Genomic DNA, 14,664 nt, shown 5'->3' with positions numbered 1-14,664 from the left:
AGACAGATACCAAAGCAAAATACATCAGAATTTAAATATATAGATACATGCATCTTATGTCTTGCCCCGCCGCCAGGCCAATTCAGCTTTACAATTTGGGTGAGTATATTTGTCCTATTGACCTGTCTGTATATCATTTTACATTTCTCAATTCTAAACTTTTTCTGCTCGAACTAATACAGCGGTTTAGGTATGACCTGTTCTGGTGATCTGCCGTAAATTGACGACATTTACTATGTGGTACTGGGCCTATTTAAGTTCTTATGAAGTGTGCTTGAGTGCAGACTAAGTGAGCTAATAATGCGCTGCGGTACTCGCTACTTTCGCCCAATATCATAACCCGATTCGGTTTCCATTATAAACCGGGCCAACAATACCAAATCATAACGAGCTCCTGAATTTAAAACAACAAAACTTTGACCCCTATGTCAGAGAGAGACGCGTATAGCGCTTTACAATAGAGATGACGCTATGTAACAACAATACTCCAAATCTCATTCCTACGCGCTCCTTTGTTTCCAATACATAAGTATCCAGGCTTACGATTAGATTTATAGATAACCCTTTTTGCTTTTACCATATGTCATATATCCGAATCAGAGTCCGTATATAAAATGTTTATACACGGACTCTGATCCGAATCGCTATAAACATAATAATATTTCCAACTAATTATAATCTTTTGCTTTCCGTTTTTTTGTGTACACTTTTATAAGTTCTTGAATGTAATTATATACACCAAAACATTAAAACAATATCCCATAGGCATAAACCCACCGTACCAACACGCGATCGTAACAATGTGTTTGATTTAATTTCATTTCAGTCAGCCAGCTCGTAAATTCAATATTTGTATTAGAATTTTGAACGGTCACTGTTTTTTCTTTCGCCAATAAATTCTTTGAAAACCAGACAACGAACCGAAAGCGATACATACCTGTATTATACAATGAAACGCTTTTCAGGCGCCGTATAATATTCTGCTGTAAATGAGATATTCAAACTTGTAAAAACTCATGCACATTAGTCTGCTACTAGATTGCATGGCAATAATATATGTATATCAAATCTTAATTTAAACCTTAAAATGGAACACAGATTTTTTTAAAAATCTGATTTGCTACCAAATTATATCATCACGTAGATTAGCATAATAAAACCTTATGGTATAGTTTTTCTTGCGTCGAGGCAGAAGGCGGCCGAAGAAAACCGAAGAAAAACCAAAAACCAACGAAGCAACCTACGGACAAATCATAAACAAGTCTGTGATTTGTCCCCAATAGAGCCGCATAAAACTGTGATTTAAATATACCTTAGTGGCGCAAAGGAAATTTTGAATTAACTGGTTTGTTTGCAGATGCCTATACGGGTTGATGATTAAGTAACGGCGTCTAATTCAATTGAGTAGGCTTGGCAAGGCTTGGCTGCACGTGACATTATAGTTACATGTGAGACTTACGCTGTTAATAACACGTGAATTTTCTTTAATTATTACCCGTTGACATACTACATTAAATTTAAAGTCTGTTTTATGAATTTTAGGTGTTTAATACATTACATATTTTCCTGGCTGTTTTTCCAAGAAATGTGAATTATTATTCTCTATGGATGAAAAGATAAAAATGGCTTTTAGTTCTGTTACAAAACATGTGAACATTACTGCTTTTAAGAAGATTGCTTTTCCGTTAGTTGTACTTCTGATCATTGTTCATCTGATGCAACTTTATGATGCAGGTATTGTACTAAGTATACACCTGGCCTAATCTAAACAATTTTATTTTATATACTAAATGTATTAAATTTTGTGATATGAGAGTTTTGGGTAATCCTTTAGCTATTGGCCACCTAAAATTTTGGTTTCAAAAGGTTTCTTAGGTCTCACTGATACCCCCTGTCCAATTTTTTTTTTAACTTGGAAAATGCGCGAAATCGTGCTGCGTCACCGTATTTTCCACATGAGCCGTCATGAATTTTGGCCACCAGCTAAAGGATTACCAAGTTTTGTCTTAAAAAAAACAAACTTTTTTCAAAGAGAATAAAAATATGGACCATCTTACCTCAACCTACGAAATTACCAAAGCGTCTGAATATTTTATTAAAAAGTCACTGGCAATTATATATTGCAAATTTGCATATTATTATTTAAGTAATTATGTTAATGATAATGTGTTTACAGTCGGTCACTTACGTCACTTTTCATTGTATGTTTATGTCTCTCATTTTTACGTGACTGTCTATGTGTGGCAAACTATGGAACGAAGTGACTGTTATGCCACTTGCCTGACCTGGCCTTCATTTCGTTTATGTTTATCTTAAATTGTCCTATGTTTGTGCATGCTGTATAAGCATTCGCTGGTGAATGTATGAATGAACGAATATAACTTACTTTATCCTTGCTTGTTCGTTATAACACGGTGTTCATACACCTTGTGGCAGCTTACCAGTTACCATGTATGTTACTATTTGGTTGATGTGTCTTAATAAATGTACACTGAAATAGGATTACCTGTCTATTATTTTAACACAGGTGGAGACACATGTGGAAGATTACTTGATGGGGGAACTTGGCTAGATGAAGGTGTGTGGCAACCATCTGGATGCATGTTGCACAAGTATAAGAAAAAGTAAGAGCAAATGCTAACATCTTTGAAAAACCAGGGCTCTATAGCCATATGGTTAAAATACTACCTTTAATTTGTGTGTTATTGCCATTCAAGCTGTTACTGTACATAGTTTTCCTAAATTATTCGCATATCGTTATAGTTGGTTTTTGGGCATAGGCACCTAACATGAGTAGGCATGTCTTAAAATAACCACTATATAGTGGTGATAGTGCAATGATTAGTCTATTTCCCAAATAAAAGCAAATAATGCGACAAGAAAAAAAATGTTTATGCTTTCGCCAGCATAACCTTTTATTTTTTAAAACCTATGGGTCTCTTGACTTTTAAAAAGTTATGTATTAGGTGTAGGTAGGACATGCATACATACCCACGTTAGGCCCCTTTGCATGAATGAATGAATGAATGTAATTTACTTTATCCTCGCGTGGCCGGAAAACGTCAGTCGTTATTATATGGGTTTAGCTCGTCGTGCCAGCTTACGAGTTACCATGTATGTTACTTTGTGGGTGATTATTTTTTTTGGATTTTTTCTATTTTTTTATGTATTGCTGATAATTTGAACAACCCATTAGTGACCACTGGGTTGAAGCTAATAAAGTAAGTAATAACATGTGACTTGATTATCTCTTTATTAGTCTTAGTAAAAAAAGTAATCTGATATTTGTGTGCATATATGCATTGTAAGACTACTGTATTATGTAACTCCTATAATTATTTCTTGTCTGTTTAATAATTCATAAAGCTGACTGTGAAATTTATTCTTTTATTAAAATGAATTCGAGTGGTTTTTAGTGTTAAAAGTTGAAACAATTAGGATTTTTGACAAAAAAAAATATTTTATCTGCATAGCCCATATTTTGTATATTGTGGGTAATGGGTATTTTACCTGTATATTGTGGGTATTTTACCTGCATAGACCTATTACAATGCTTCTTTACTTTTATATGTTGTACGTCTGCCCTACTTGACAATGCCAACAAAACCTCCAACTTACTTTACTAAAAAATCATAAAATAAAAAAAATGAGTGAAATTATGAAACAATACTTGCCGAATAACTTATATATTTTAATATTTATATATATATTTATTCATTTGTATAAAAAATAACCCCTCACCTTTGCAAAAACAAGTTATAAACCATTTATTCCTAATTTATAAATATTATATTCCTCAATTAAAGCACAGCCCAGTTTAACAATCACACCTATTCAATTATAATTGTGTAGTTAAAACATTAATGTAAATGAAGTGGGTAACATTTTAAAAATTATTTTATTTTTTGTTACATAGCTATAATTCAAACATAGGGAATTTATTATTGTTTAAGTTTAACATGGCTTATATAGTAGCCTATACATTGGACTTGTTTCGTATAGACATGTAGAACCAGGATAATATATATATTTTACAATATAAAATTTAGTGGTAAAACAAGAAATGTCATTCTAGGCACCTGTAACATTACGCCCATGCCCTAAATTAAACTCTTTTTTTTTGTTGTTCAGTGAAGCGGAAAAGTGTTTGGCAAATCGGAAAGTAGCTTTTGTTGGGGATTCTCGACAGAGGGAATTATTTTACTCATTTGTCAATTTTGTTTCCTCCGAAAAGTTTGAAGAAATTCCAAAAGCGGTAAATCTAATCTTATTTTTCTTACTCCTATAATGTGGGTTCTATTTCTGTATGGGTGTGGTCTTTAACAGGGTTTGGTTCGTTATGGGTGATACACTTCTATACAAAAAGTATGGGCCTATATATAGCATGTAGGCATAAAGAGTGACTCGACAGATATTAGCCCTATTCTACACATTGAAAATGCAGAATAATATATCTATATATAATATAGAATATTTTGTTGTTGCTTTATAAGGCTTTTAATGTGTTTTATACTTTGTCCACGTTTAAGTTTAAGAACTGTGCTGGTAATTCGTAATTTTCGAATATTTTTTAATCAGATGTGGTGTAAGTAAGACCGTGCTTTATATCTATTATATATATATTTATGTAATGACAGTATATATATATATATATAATATATATATTAATCATGTATGCTTGCTGCTTACATAATACTTTTATGTATCTCAGCACTTCGATATCCCATTCAAAAGTGGAAATTTGAATGTGGTAAGTAAAATTTTATCCACTTATATTTCTCCTTGTATATATATATATATATATATATATATAGTAGGGTGTAGGAAAACGGGATAGCACATCTCTGCCTTCCCTGCATTCTAAAAGGCTTGGCACCCATGGTCACACATAATAATAAATAACAGTTTAAAAGTATGTTTTTAAATATATATGAATGCTTTTTCTTGCTGGTTAAAACACATTATATCTGTACAGAGAACAATGTACCTTATGTTCATTTAACTTCATACATCAATGTCATGTTATTTCTTTAGGAATTCCTGTGGCGCCCAGAACCTAATGCATCCGCAATTGATCTTTATAACAACTGGTTAAAGGTTGGTGTAAACTCATATAGTTAATTCTGTTAATAAGTTAAGTCACTGTTTTGGGTTGATAATTTGCATTCATTAAACATTCAAACACCTAAGCTACAAAATATGTTTAATTTAGAGTTTAAACTGTCTGGTTTGAAAAGGTTACTGTTTTATTTATGATTTTGCAGTCGGCAGTACATGCGACACAGACTATTATAAAATGTTTCTTTTTGTAAAATCTTCTTTTGAAAACTTTCTATTTAAAAAGTAAAGGCACTTTGTATATTTGTATTCATTAATTTTAAAATAAATTATCTGCGCATGTTTTGCTTAATATTTTAACAGTGGTATTTAAGAATATATATATACATATACATACTGTTCAATTTATATTGTTATTGACAGCATATACTATTCTTTGAGGTTAAGGTTCTTATAAAACCTAGAATTTAGGCCAGAGTTGGCTCATTACACTGTACCAGTACCAGTAGATATAACATGTGTTAAAGTTTCTAGACTCTGCTATCAAAATATGTGTTCTGTTTGTGGAATTAACTATTAAAGCACATCATTTGTCTGTTATATCTTATGTGCCTGGTTTGTTTATTTACTTTGTTGGTTACCAAGAAGCATTATGGTGTCTTACCATTGTGTCTTAGAATAGTTGATATGCATTGTGCTCGTGTTCCGATTAAGATTATTGTTCGTTCTTTAACAGGAAGAAGGTAAACCCATGGTGGTGTTTCAATCTGCTGGAGTGGTAAGTATGATAACACAAACACAAAGTATGATTCCTGCACCAGTATTATTAATCAATTATACACAGTATTAAGATAGGGATAAATTTACAATTTTACCTACTTTGAATAGGTTACTAGTAAAATTGTGCGAAAAGTGTGTGTTTTTAGTAAATGTATTATACCAATGGACACAAAACTGCAATAAATTTGTGCCAATACAATTACATTTACTTATATATATTATATATAGTAGAGTGGGGGACTATAAGAAATTTAAAACATGTGACGTGGTGACACAGTTCATGCACTATTAAAACCCAATCCCCCATGAAATTAGAGTAGGAATAGACTTAAAGCATTTTTATCAATTTTATATGAGCGAAATTTACCTATTTTGAAAAAGTTCTTAACTTCTTATTAAAATTGTACAAAACCATTGTGTTTTTAGTAAATGTATACCTGTCCTGTCCTATAGACACACAAAACTACTTTAAAGTTGTGCTTATGCATGTTTTTACTAATATACATAAACAATTAGGTCACTAAACCAGTTTAATGGTGTAGTCTCATAACCCATACAAGGTTTTCGAGTTAGTCTAAATATTAAACCCTCATATTCTTTAAATAATACAGTCATACAGCTTTTAGTTTGTGCTAGTTTAACTGTAAGCTTAGGTATTTAATTTTTATACTTAATTTTTAATTTCCTCAAATAGTGCATGATAACTATAGAATAACAAAAAGATTAGAATAACATAGGACGACACTAAAAATCTGGTAACACTGCACGATAAAAAGTTAAAAACACCTGGCAAAATTTTTAAAACAGTTCAACATAACAGCAACATAAAAATAGAAAAAAATCATTTCGAAACACTTAAGTAAACAAACTTCTGGCAACACTGTTAAAAAAAGAAAAAACATCTTGAAACACTGTTAAAATTTAATTTCGTAAATCTATTATTTCAGCACACTATGAAACGTACGTCTGGTTCACCATTAGGAGTGGAGGGATTTAAGTCCAATCTAACTAAGTTAAAATTGAATATGGACTCCCTTATGCAAAAAGGCACCAAAGTTTATTGGATATTACAAGGTTGGATATTGCTTTATAACTATGGCGGTATATAGTTCTGTGGGGAAAGATGGGACACTTTAGCACATTATATCCAAATATCCTGATGTTGTTTTAAACAATTAACAACGTTCTATGGGAGTTGTGAGAATACAGTTTTATAATTCTTTAAATGTTTGTTGTTTACTAAAAAATGGGACGAGAAAATAGTATGAAAAGGTGTCCCGTTTTTCCCCAGCCTACTATTTTGCATATGCTTTTTTCCTGTATAGCAGTTATTTTTAGTATTTACATACAACTTGTGGGACAAGAAGTTTTTAGAGGTGCAAATAAAACATAAATTATAATCAGTAGATTTGTCCTCTGCTTTATCATTTTAATTAGGTGGAAAAAGGTAAAACGCCATGTTTTTTTGGTAAAACGGTTATCTTTTTAATGAATATATCATGAAAAATGTTGCATGAAAATAAAAAAATTTGCTATAGTTTAAAGTTGTAGTTAAACACACTGGACAAAGGTATTAGTTTTGCTACAATATTAAATTAATGATTTCTGTACTTTGTACTTTATACAGTTTAAAGTTGACCAATCATACTACCTATTGCATAATTGTACTTTACTGTGTTATTTCTATAGTTTATACATAACAGCAGTTTAAATCAGTTGTATTTTTTTAATATGACTAAAAAGTTAATGAGTTTTAGAAATTATAATTTAAATATAAGGCTTATATTGTATATATGTAGATATATATGTTTTTCTTCTTGCGCAAATTTCATTCTTGATAAAATGAAAACAGTTTTAAAAAGCCTTATATACTTTATACAAAAGTGGGTATATATGTACTGTTTGTTACATTGGTTAAGAGTGCTTACCTGTTAACTATACAGTACTGGGTTCAAGGCTTGATGCTGCCACCATTGTGTGTATATGTCCTTACTCCTTAGGCAACACATTTAAGTTTTGGTAGGCATTTATGTTAAAGCTAGTATTGACATAATTAAAAGTCCTAAAAAAACATGACATTTTTTTTCTATAGATTTTTTTGTTTTTTTTACAAAAAATGTGTTTCAAAAATTTTTTAAATTTTTTTTTATTATAAAACAATATGATTTTTTTATTCCATAGATCCTGTAAATGAAAACAAACTCTCAAATGCTCGTAGCTCCATCACAAATGAATTGATATCAGAATACAATGCTGTGGCTATGGAAGTATTCCATGCAAATGGCAAAATACCAGTTATTAGGTCCTTGGCTGATCTGGCTGGTGCAAAGATTAGTAAATCAGTTGATGGCTTACACCTGGGAAAAGATATAACAGATATTGTGAGTATTCATAGTCAAAAGCAAAAAAATTATTTTTTTAAGGCAGTCAACAAACCAGGAATCAACTTTTCACTAAATTCCGCATGTATTTTTTACCTAAAAACCCAAGTTACACATAAATACAAGATTTCTAATGATGTCATTCAAAATTAGATGACATCATTAAAAAATCAAACTACAACCTTGTAGCAAATTTTCAAAAAAAAAAAGTCTAATTGATCATTTTTTGCCAGCACAAACACCTGTGTCGCTAGAGAGCAATATGTAACAGTCCCCCTCCCATTATTTTGCTACCAACAGAAATAAATTGCCTTTTTTCTTCAGGACGTCAGTATCCTTTTAAATTTACTATGCAACCAAATGACGCATGCCACAGATGGGACTTGCTGTAGAAAACCTGACCCTTTAACTATTGTCCAGATAATTATGGCAGTATTGGGATTTATATTGTGAGTATCACATATGCTAGTTTAAAATACTTTTAACTATGCGTTTAATAGGTTGGGGTAAGATGGGACATTTTTTTTATTTGTAGAACTATATAATTGTAGCCTTATGACTTTAAAAGGGCGCTGTTAATTGTTTAAAACACATTTGAGAAATATGGGATATAGTATGGGATAATCACATAGTACCCGACGGTATATTAGGCTGGGGAAAATAGGACACCTTTAGCACCAAATACCCAAATATCCTGATCGCGTTTTAAACAATTACCAACGGTCTATGGGAGTATTTTTACTATGGCATGCATTTTATACAAGTGAACGCTTTTACATTTAACTTGCTTTACTCCCAACAGCATTCTCTTAGCTGTTGGAATTCGAATCCAAACTTTATTTTAAACCAAATTTAATTCTTAAAACAGCCAAAAATTGTTCACTATGTCACGCAATATACGCTCTTACATTTAACTCGCTTTACTCCCTAACAGTATTCTCCTGGCTGTTGGAATTCGAATCCAACGCATTGGTAAACCCACCCCAACCAATGAAGATGAGGTAGCCAAAAACAAAGACAGCATCCATAATATCATAGCAGAGCTTACGTATGCTGCTGCTAAGATGTCACTCATATTATTTTACTTCTACATATGCGACAGGTATATTGAAATGGGTAGCGCATTTTTTTAGTTATGAATTTGTTTTCTTAAAAAATGGGGGCGTTTCTTAAAAAATTTTATTGCAAAAAAGTATATATTTTCTTTTGAAAGTACAGATACAATTAGTTTTAAATACAAAAATAAGTGTAGAGGCTATTCAACACATATATATATATATTGTTCATTTTATTGAACATTCTTTCTTTTAGTTTTAGAAATGACATTTAAAGTACAAATAAAATCAAACGAAAATAAGTGTGTATACAATACACACATATATATATATATATATATTGCTTATTTTATTTAAAAAAAAATTCGCTTTAAAAAATGACTTTCAACTAAATTCCCATTCAGTGTTACTAACATGTTAAATAACAATTTCAATTATGACATCACAGGACTGATGTTTTCATGAAGTCCAACAAGCATTACACGAACACACGTTTCTTCTTACCCCTTCTATATATTGTTTTCCTTGGTATATTTGGAATTGATTCAACAAAACAACCAGTGTTTTTGAATCGGGACCAAACAGACGAATGGAAAGGGTGGATGCAACTCGTTATTCTTATTTACCACGTTACAGGGGCTTCTGTGGTAAGGCTGGTGTTAAATAAAAATTTCATGTTATTTTAAATTAACAAAAAAAGTTTAAATCAATAAAATTTCATTTTATTTTAAATTAATCAAAAATTATTTACTTTATTAAGTTTCATGTTATTTTAAGTTAATAACTTTGATTTTATTGTAAATTAATAAAAAAATTATTTACATTAATAAATTTCATGTTATTTTAAATTACCAAAAAAAGTTTAAATCAATAAAATTTCATGTTTTTCAAATTAATCAAAAAGTATTTAAATTAATAAATTTTATATTTTTTTTTAATTAATAAATTTAATGGTATTTTAAATTAATAATTTCATGTTATATTAAATTATTAAAAAAAATATTTACTTTAATAAATTTTTGAACAAATTAATAGAACGTACCAATATACATGCATGTTCGCTTGCTGGTAGCCATGTATCTCTTCATGACCGGGTACGGACACTTTTCCTACTTCTGGAACAAGGGTGACTTTGGGGTACATCGAGTTTTTGGGGTAAGATGCTTTTTAATACAACAGTTTTATTATATAAATCAAATAAAACAAATTTAGGTTTCAAAAATCCCTTTTTTCTTTACTTTAAAATCAAGGCTATTATAATTTATATATATATCCAAATTTTAAAAATGCAGGGGAGGCACAAATAATTAGACACAATATAGCACTATACTATACTGTGCTATATATCTAGTATTTTAATTCCTATTGTTTACTGATTAATCTAGTGCAGACAATTTCAAGTTTGGCCTGCCTACCCTGCCACCCCAGGTTTGGCGTCTATATATATATATATATATATATATGGTGCCAATGTTTACTGATTAAAACAGGCAATATATACATATAGTAGGGTGGGGGAAGATAGGACACCTTTTCAATCTATTTTTTCGTCCTACCTGGTATTAAACAAAGAATATTCAAAGATTTATGAAACTATATCCTCACGACTCCCATAGACTGTTGTTAATTGTTTAAAACGGGATCAGGATATTTGGATATTATGTTCTAAAGGTGTCCCATATTCCCCCACCTTACTATACATATTTATATATTAATATATTCCCATATATATATATATATATATATATATTACATATATTTTCGCAGGTGATGTTTCGTTTAAATTTCCTCACTGTAATGTTGTGTCTTACCATGGATCGCTCGTACCAGTTCTATTACTTTGTTCCCATGTGTTCGTTCTGGTTTCTTGTGCTTTACTTTTTCATGGCTTTGTGGCCAAGAGCATATATGGTTGCTACGAATAAAGAAACAACTTTAAGTAAGTTAAATGAATAAAAATAACTAGTGGCGTAGACAGGGGGGTTTGGGGGTTTACAAACCCCCAAATAAAAAAAAGTTTTTGGTAAAGTTTTTGGTAAGAAAACATCTCCTCTAATTTTTTTGTCTTGTTTGTCCAAAACGGTCTAAGTAGAAGTATTATTTGTTTAATTGTTTGCAGTCTGGACCTTTTTAGGCTTTTCACAAATGCTTAGTAAATATCAGACAATTATGAAAATTCTAAAAATTTAAGTTGTAAATTGTAAAATTTTCTCAATTGTAAAATTGTAAAGATTTCAGAATGTTCAAATCACAGATGCTTCTGGTCAATGACTTTACTTTTTACTAAGATGCAACAGCCCACATGCAAATTTAGTTTTTACCAAAAGACCACATTGAATTTTAAACTTATTACTTTTACATACCACTTTAATGACACTTTTACATACCAGGTGACGGCGAAACAAAGGAAGTTACTTTTACCTCCCCAATATTCGTAATGTGCGCCAAGTTAAGTCTTCTACTGTTCACTATAGTGCTTGTGTTTCTGTCACAGGTATATGTTACTTATAGATTTAAATAATATTTCTTGGTAGATATTTTTGTTTTGTTTAGAATATTCGCAGTTTTTTTTTGTTTTAAATATTTTTGGAATATTTTTTTAGGTGTTTGGATTTTTTTTCAGTGAAATTTTTTTTTGAAATATTATTGCAATGTTTTCCAATTTTATTCCTGCCTGTAGGACAGCTTGGCAAACTTTTAATATTAAAAATTCTAAATTGTAAGATTGTACAAAATTAAATTTTTAACAAGTATTTTAGTAGAATATAAAAACAAAACATGTCCGCAAAGTTACATAAATCGTAAAATCTGGCACAGAACAATGTGTATGAAACCAACATTAGTGATAAAACAACTCGTTTTCCGTCACATAAAGATAAAGCAAGTTACATTCATACAAAACCTCGTTTTTCGCATAAAAGATTCTCCAATATCAGACACCCATTTTCTCATGTACATATTTACTTCCAGGAGTTGTTTGAATCTATGTTTTCCTGGTGGCCGGTCATTCGTTTATTTGAGTTACCACCAGGCATGGTACGAGAATGGTGGTTTCGATGTCATTTAGATAGGTTTGCCATGCTACATGGAGCTGTATTTGCATTCGGATACATTATCCTCAAGAGGTAATGTAAATAAATGTACATTGAGAATTAATCATGCTCTGCAGTTTCTGTAAAATGTTTTTTTTATTTAGTTTTTCAGTTTTTTTGTGAAATATTTATTTAGTTTTGCATTTTTTTGTAAAGTTTTTATTTAGTTAGTTTAAATATATTTTTAGTTTTGCAGTTTCTTTTTTTGAAAAATTATGTTTAGTTATATAAAATGTTTATTTAGGTTTGCAAGTTTTTTTGAAAATACTTGTTGTTTTATTAAAAAAAATTATATATGTGTGTTAATAACGATTTACAATTAACAGATTATCAATTGTTGATGATTCGAGGCAAGGTTGTTTACTTTCAACCAAAGTTTCATTAATTGCAGTGACTGCTTCTATTTCATGCACTTTGGTAAGTTGAATGTAACTTAAACTGGCTTGGAATAAGGTAATAACTTTTTTATTTTAAATATGACTTTTATTTTATTTTAGTAAAACAAAACTTTTTTTAATTTTTTTGTTCCAAAACACAACTTTATTAATTTTTTTATAAAATATAACTTTTTTTAAATTTAAAAGCAAACTAAACATTTTTTCTTATAGTACTGTGGAGGAAGTTGGGTTGCCGTTATTACCTAAATCCAATATTTGACACAATTAACATCGCTCTTTTTTTTTTAACAATTAACATCGTTTTTTTTTTGTTATTTTTTTCAGTTTTACTCGGTATGGGCATTACAATGCAGTGACAAACAGAGCTGTAACGAAGTTCATTCATTTGCATCGCTTATTCCTGTAAGTTTATAAACATAAAAACATTTTTTACCAGAAAAAAAATTACCAGATAAGTGCATTTATTTTAATTTAAATAACAAAACTTATTTAGTTTTTTTTATATTTCCAAAAAAATTTTATAAACTATTTTTATATTTTTCAAATTCCAGATATTTTTCCTAACTAAAATTAATTTACTTCCAGATAAGTGCATTTATTTTGATTCGTAATATCCCTGGTTATCTGAGAGCAGGTTACAGCTCTTTCTTTGCTTGGTTCGGGAAAATATCTTTAGAGGTAATTTTTGTTTATGGTTGATTGCGAATATATTTTAGTTGTTATTGTTTCGTAATACTGTGTGGTAATTATTATACACTTTGGTGAGTTATTAAATTAATCTTTTTTTAGTAAAATATTAATAAAAATAAAAAAAATTAAAATTTGGAAGCATAACTAAAACATTTTTGTTCTAGTACTGTGGGGTAAGACGGGATAGTATTCGCACCTAAATTGCATTTTTTTTCATTGTGTTTTAAATTTACAATTATCTTTTAAAGTCTTGGTGGAGGGGAGCTACAGTTATAATATTGTGTAAATATTCTTTGTTTACTACCAAAACCGGAAAAAAAATTAAACAATAGTGTCCCGCGTCGCCCCTATGGTGTACCGTATTACCCCACAGTACTATACGTAAGCACATCTTGAGATCAGTTTATTTTCCCAGTTATTCATCGGGCAGTACCACATATGGCTTGCAGCAGATACCAAGGGAATCCTTGTTATAACATCACCTCAATGGCCTATGTTAAACTTATTAGTAAGCACATTCGTATTCGTATGCGTAGCGCACGAAATTAGCGCTTTAACCGGTACTTTCGCCAAGTATTTGGTCGGCCCGGCAAAAACAGCCGACACGAAGACGGTGTGCGCGAAAATTCTGGTTATAACGGCCGTGTTGGTTTGTTTTATGTTAATATCGGATCTTACAAATACCAGCCCGCGCGTGTAACTGTGCGCGCCTGGAATTTTGACCAAACTCGAATAACACAGGCACATTCAATGCAAATGAATTTGAACTCAAATGCGTAAAGAAGCATATTCAACAAATGCACTTTTACGAACTTGAATTTCGTCGTTACCTTCAAACTGTATCGGTATTTTAAATATTTTCGCATTTTTTACTGTGTAGTTAATTTCAGTTTTATTCTTGTATTGGTTTTACGATTTTTGTTTGGATTTTTATTTTCGCGTGGTTTATGAACTCGATTGTTTAATTCAATTTAGATGGTTTTTGTTTAGTCAGATAAAATAATCGTATATTTGCACACGCTGGATTTGGGTGTTCGGTACAAAAGGTTAGAAAGGTATAAATATAGCCTACTTTTAAATATTATTGTTTTGGACATTTAGTTAGGAAATTTGTAGTTTATTTACAGTAAGTTTAGCTATTTGTTTGTGTCGATAAACAGAACTAACTAAATAGTTTGATATTATAGTAGAGTGGGGGAAGTTGGGACAC

The 14,664-nt window shown here is 30.5% G+C and overlaps 1 protein-coding gene across 2 annotated transcripts; it reads left to right on the top strand.

Annotated features, from left to right (window-relative positions):
- Nucleotides 1-1,521: 1,521 nt before the first annotated feature.
- LOC149741505 (N-acetylneuraminate (7)9-O-acetyltransferase-like) lies at nt 1,522-14,470 on the top strand. Of its 2 annotated transcripts, XM_089892749.1 has the most exons (19): nt 1,522-1,734; nt 2,528-2,624; nt 4,132-4,255; nt 4,712-4,750; nt 5,035-5,097; nt 5,795-5,836; nt 6,786-6,912; nt 8,020-8,219; nt 8,544-8,668; nt 9,154-9,321; nt 9,723-9,921; nt 10,310-10,429; nt 11,042-11,213; nt 11,665-11,768; nt 12,245-12,399; nt 12,693-12,783; nt 13,089-13,166; nt 13,350-13,442; nt 13,870-14,470. In XM_089892749.1, the coding sequence occupies exons 1-19, from the start codon at nt 1,605-1,607 to the stop codon at nt 14,152-14,154; spliced, it is 2,412 nt and encodes an 803-aa protein (XP_089748875.1). In that variant the 5' UTR covers nt 1,522-1,604; the 3' UTR covers nt 14,155-14,470. The 2 variants fall into 2 exon arrangements, with proteins under 2 accessions (XP_089748875.1, XP_089748885.1); XM_089892759.1 differs by lacking the exons at nt 13,350-13,442; nt 13,870-14,470 and adding an exon at nt 13,216-13,254.
- Nucleotides 14,471-14,664: the final 194 nt, after the last annotated feature.

This window comes from Ciona robusta, chromosome 1 (assembly GCF_009617815.1).
Source record: "Ciona robusta chromosome 1, ASM961781v2".
Taxonomy (NCBI): Eukaryota; Metazoa; Chordata; class Ascidiacea; order Phlebobranchia; family Cionidae; genus Ciona; species Ciona robusta.
Note: the sequence above shows the minus strand (reverse complement) of the source record. Positions and strands in the feature narration are given on the sequence as shown.

Excerpts from the sequence above, each read along its gene's own strand:
- LOC149741505 (XM_089892749.1), top strand. The coding sequence starts at position 1,605 with ATGGATGAAAAGATAAAAATGGCTTTTAGTTCTGTTACAAAACATGTG. Across the intron at positions 12,784-13,088 it reads CTTCTATTTCATGCACTTTG|TTTTACTCGGTATGGGCATT; the intron begins GTAAGTTGAATG and ends TATTTTTTTCAG. Across the intron at positions 13,167-13,349 it reads CATTTGCATCGCTTATTCCT|ATAAGTGCATTTATTTTGAT; the intron begins GTAAGTTTATAA and ends ATTTACTTCCAG.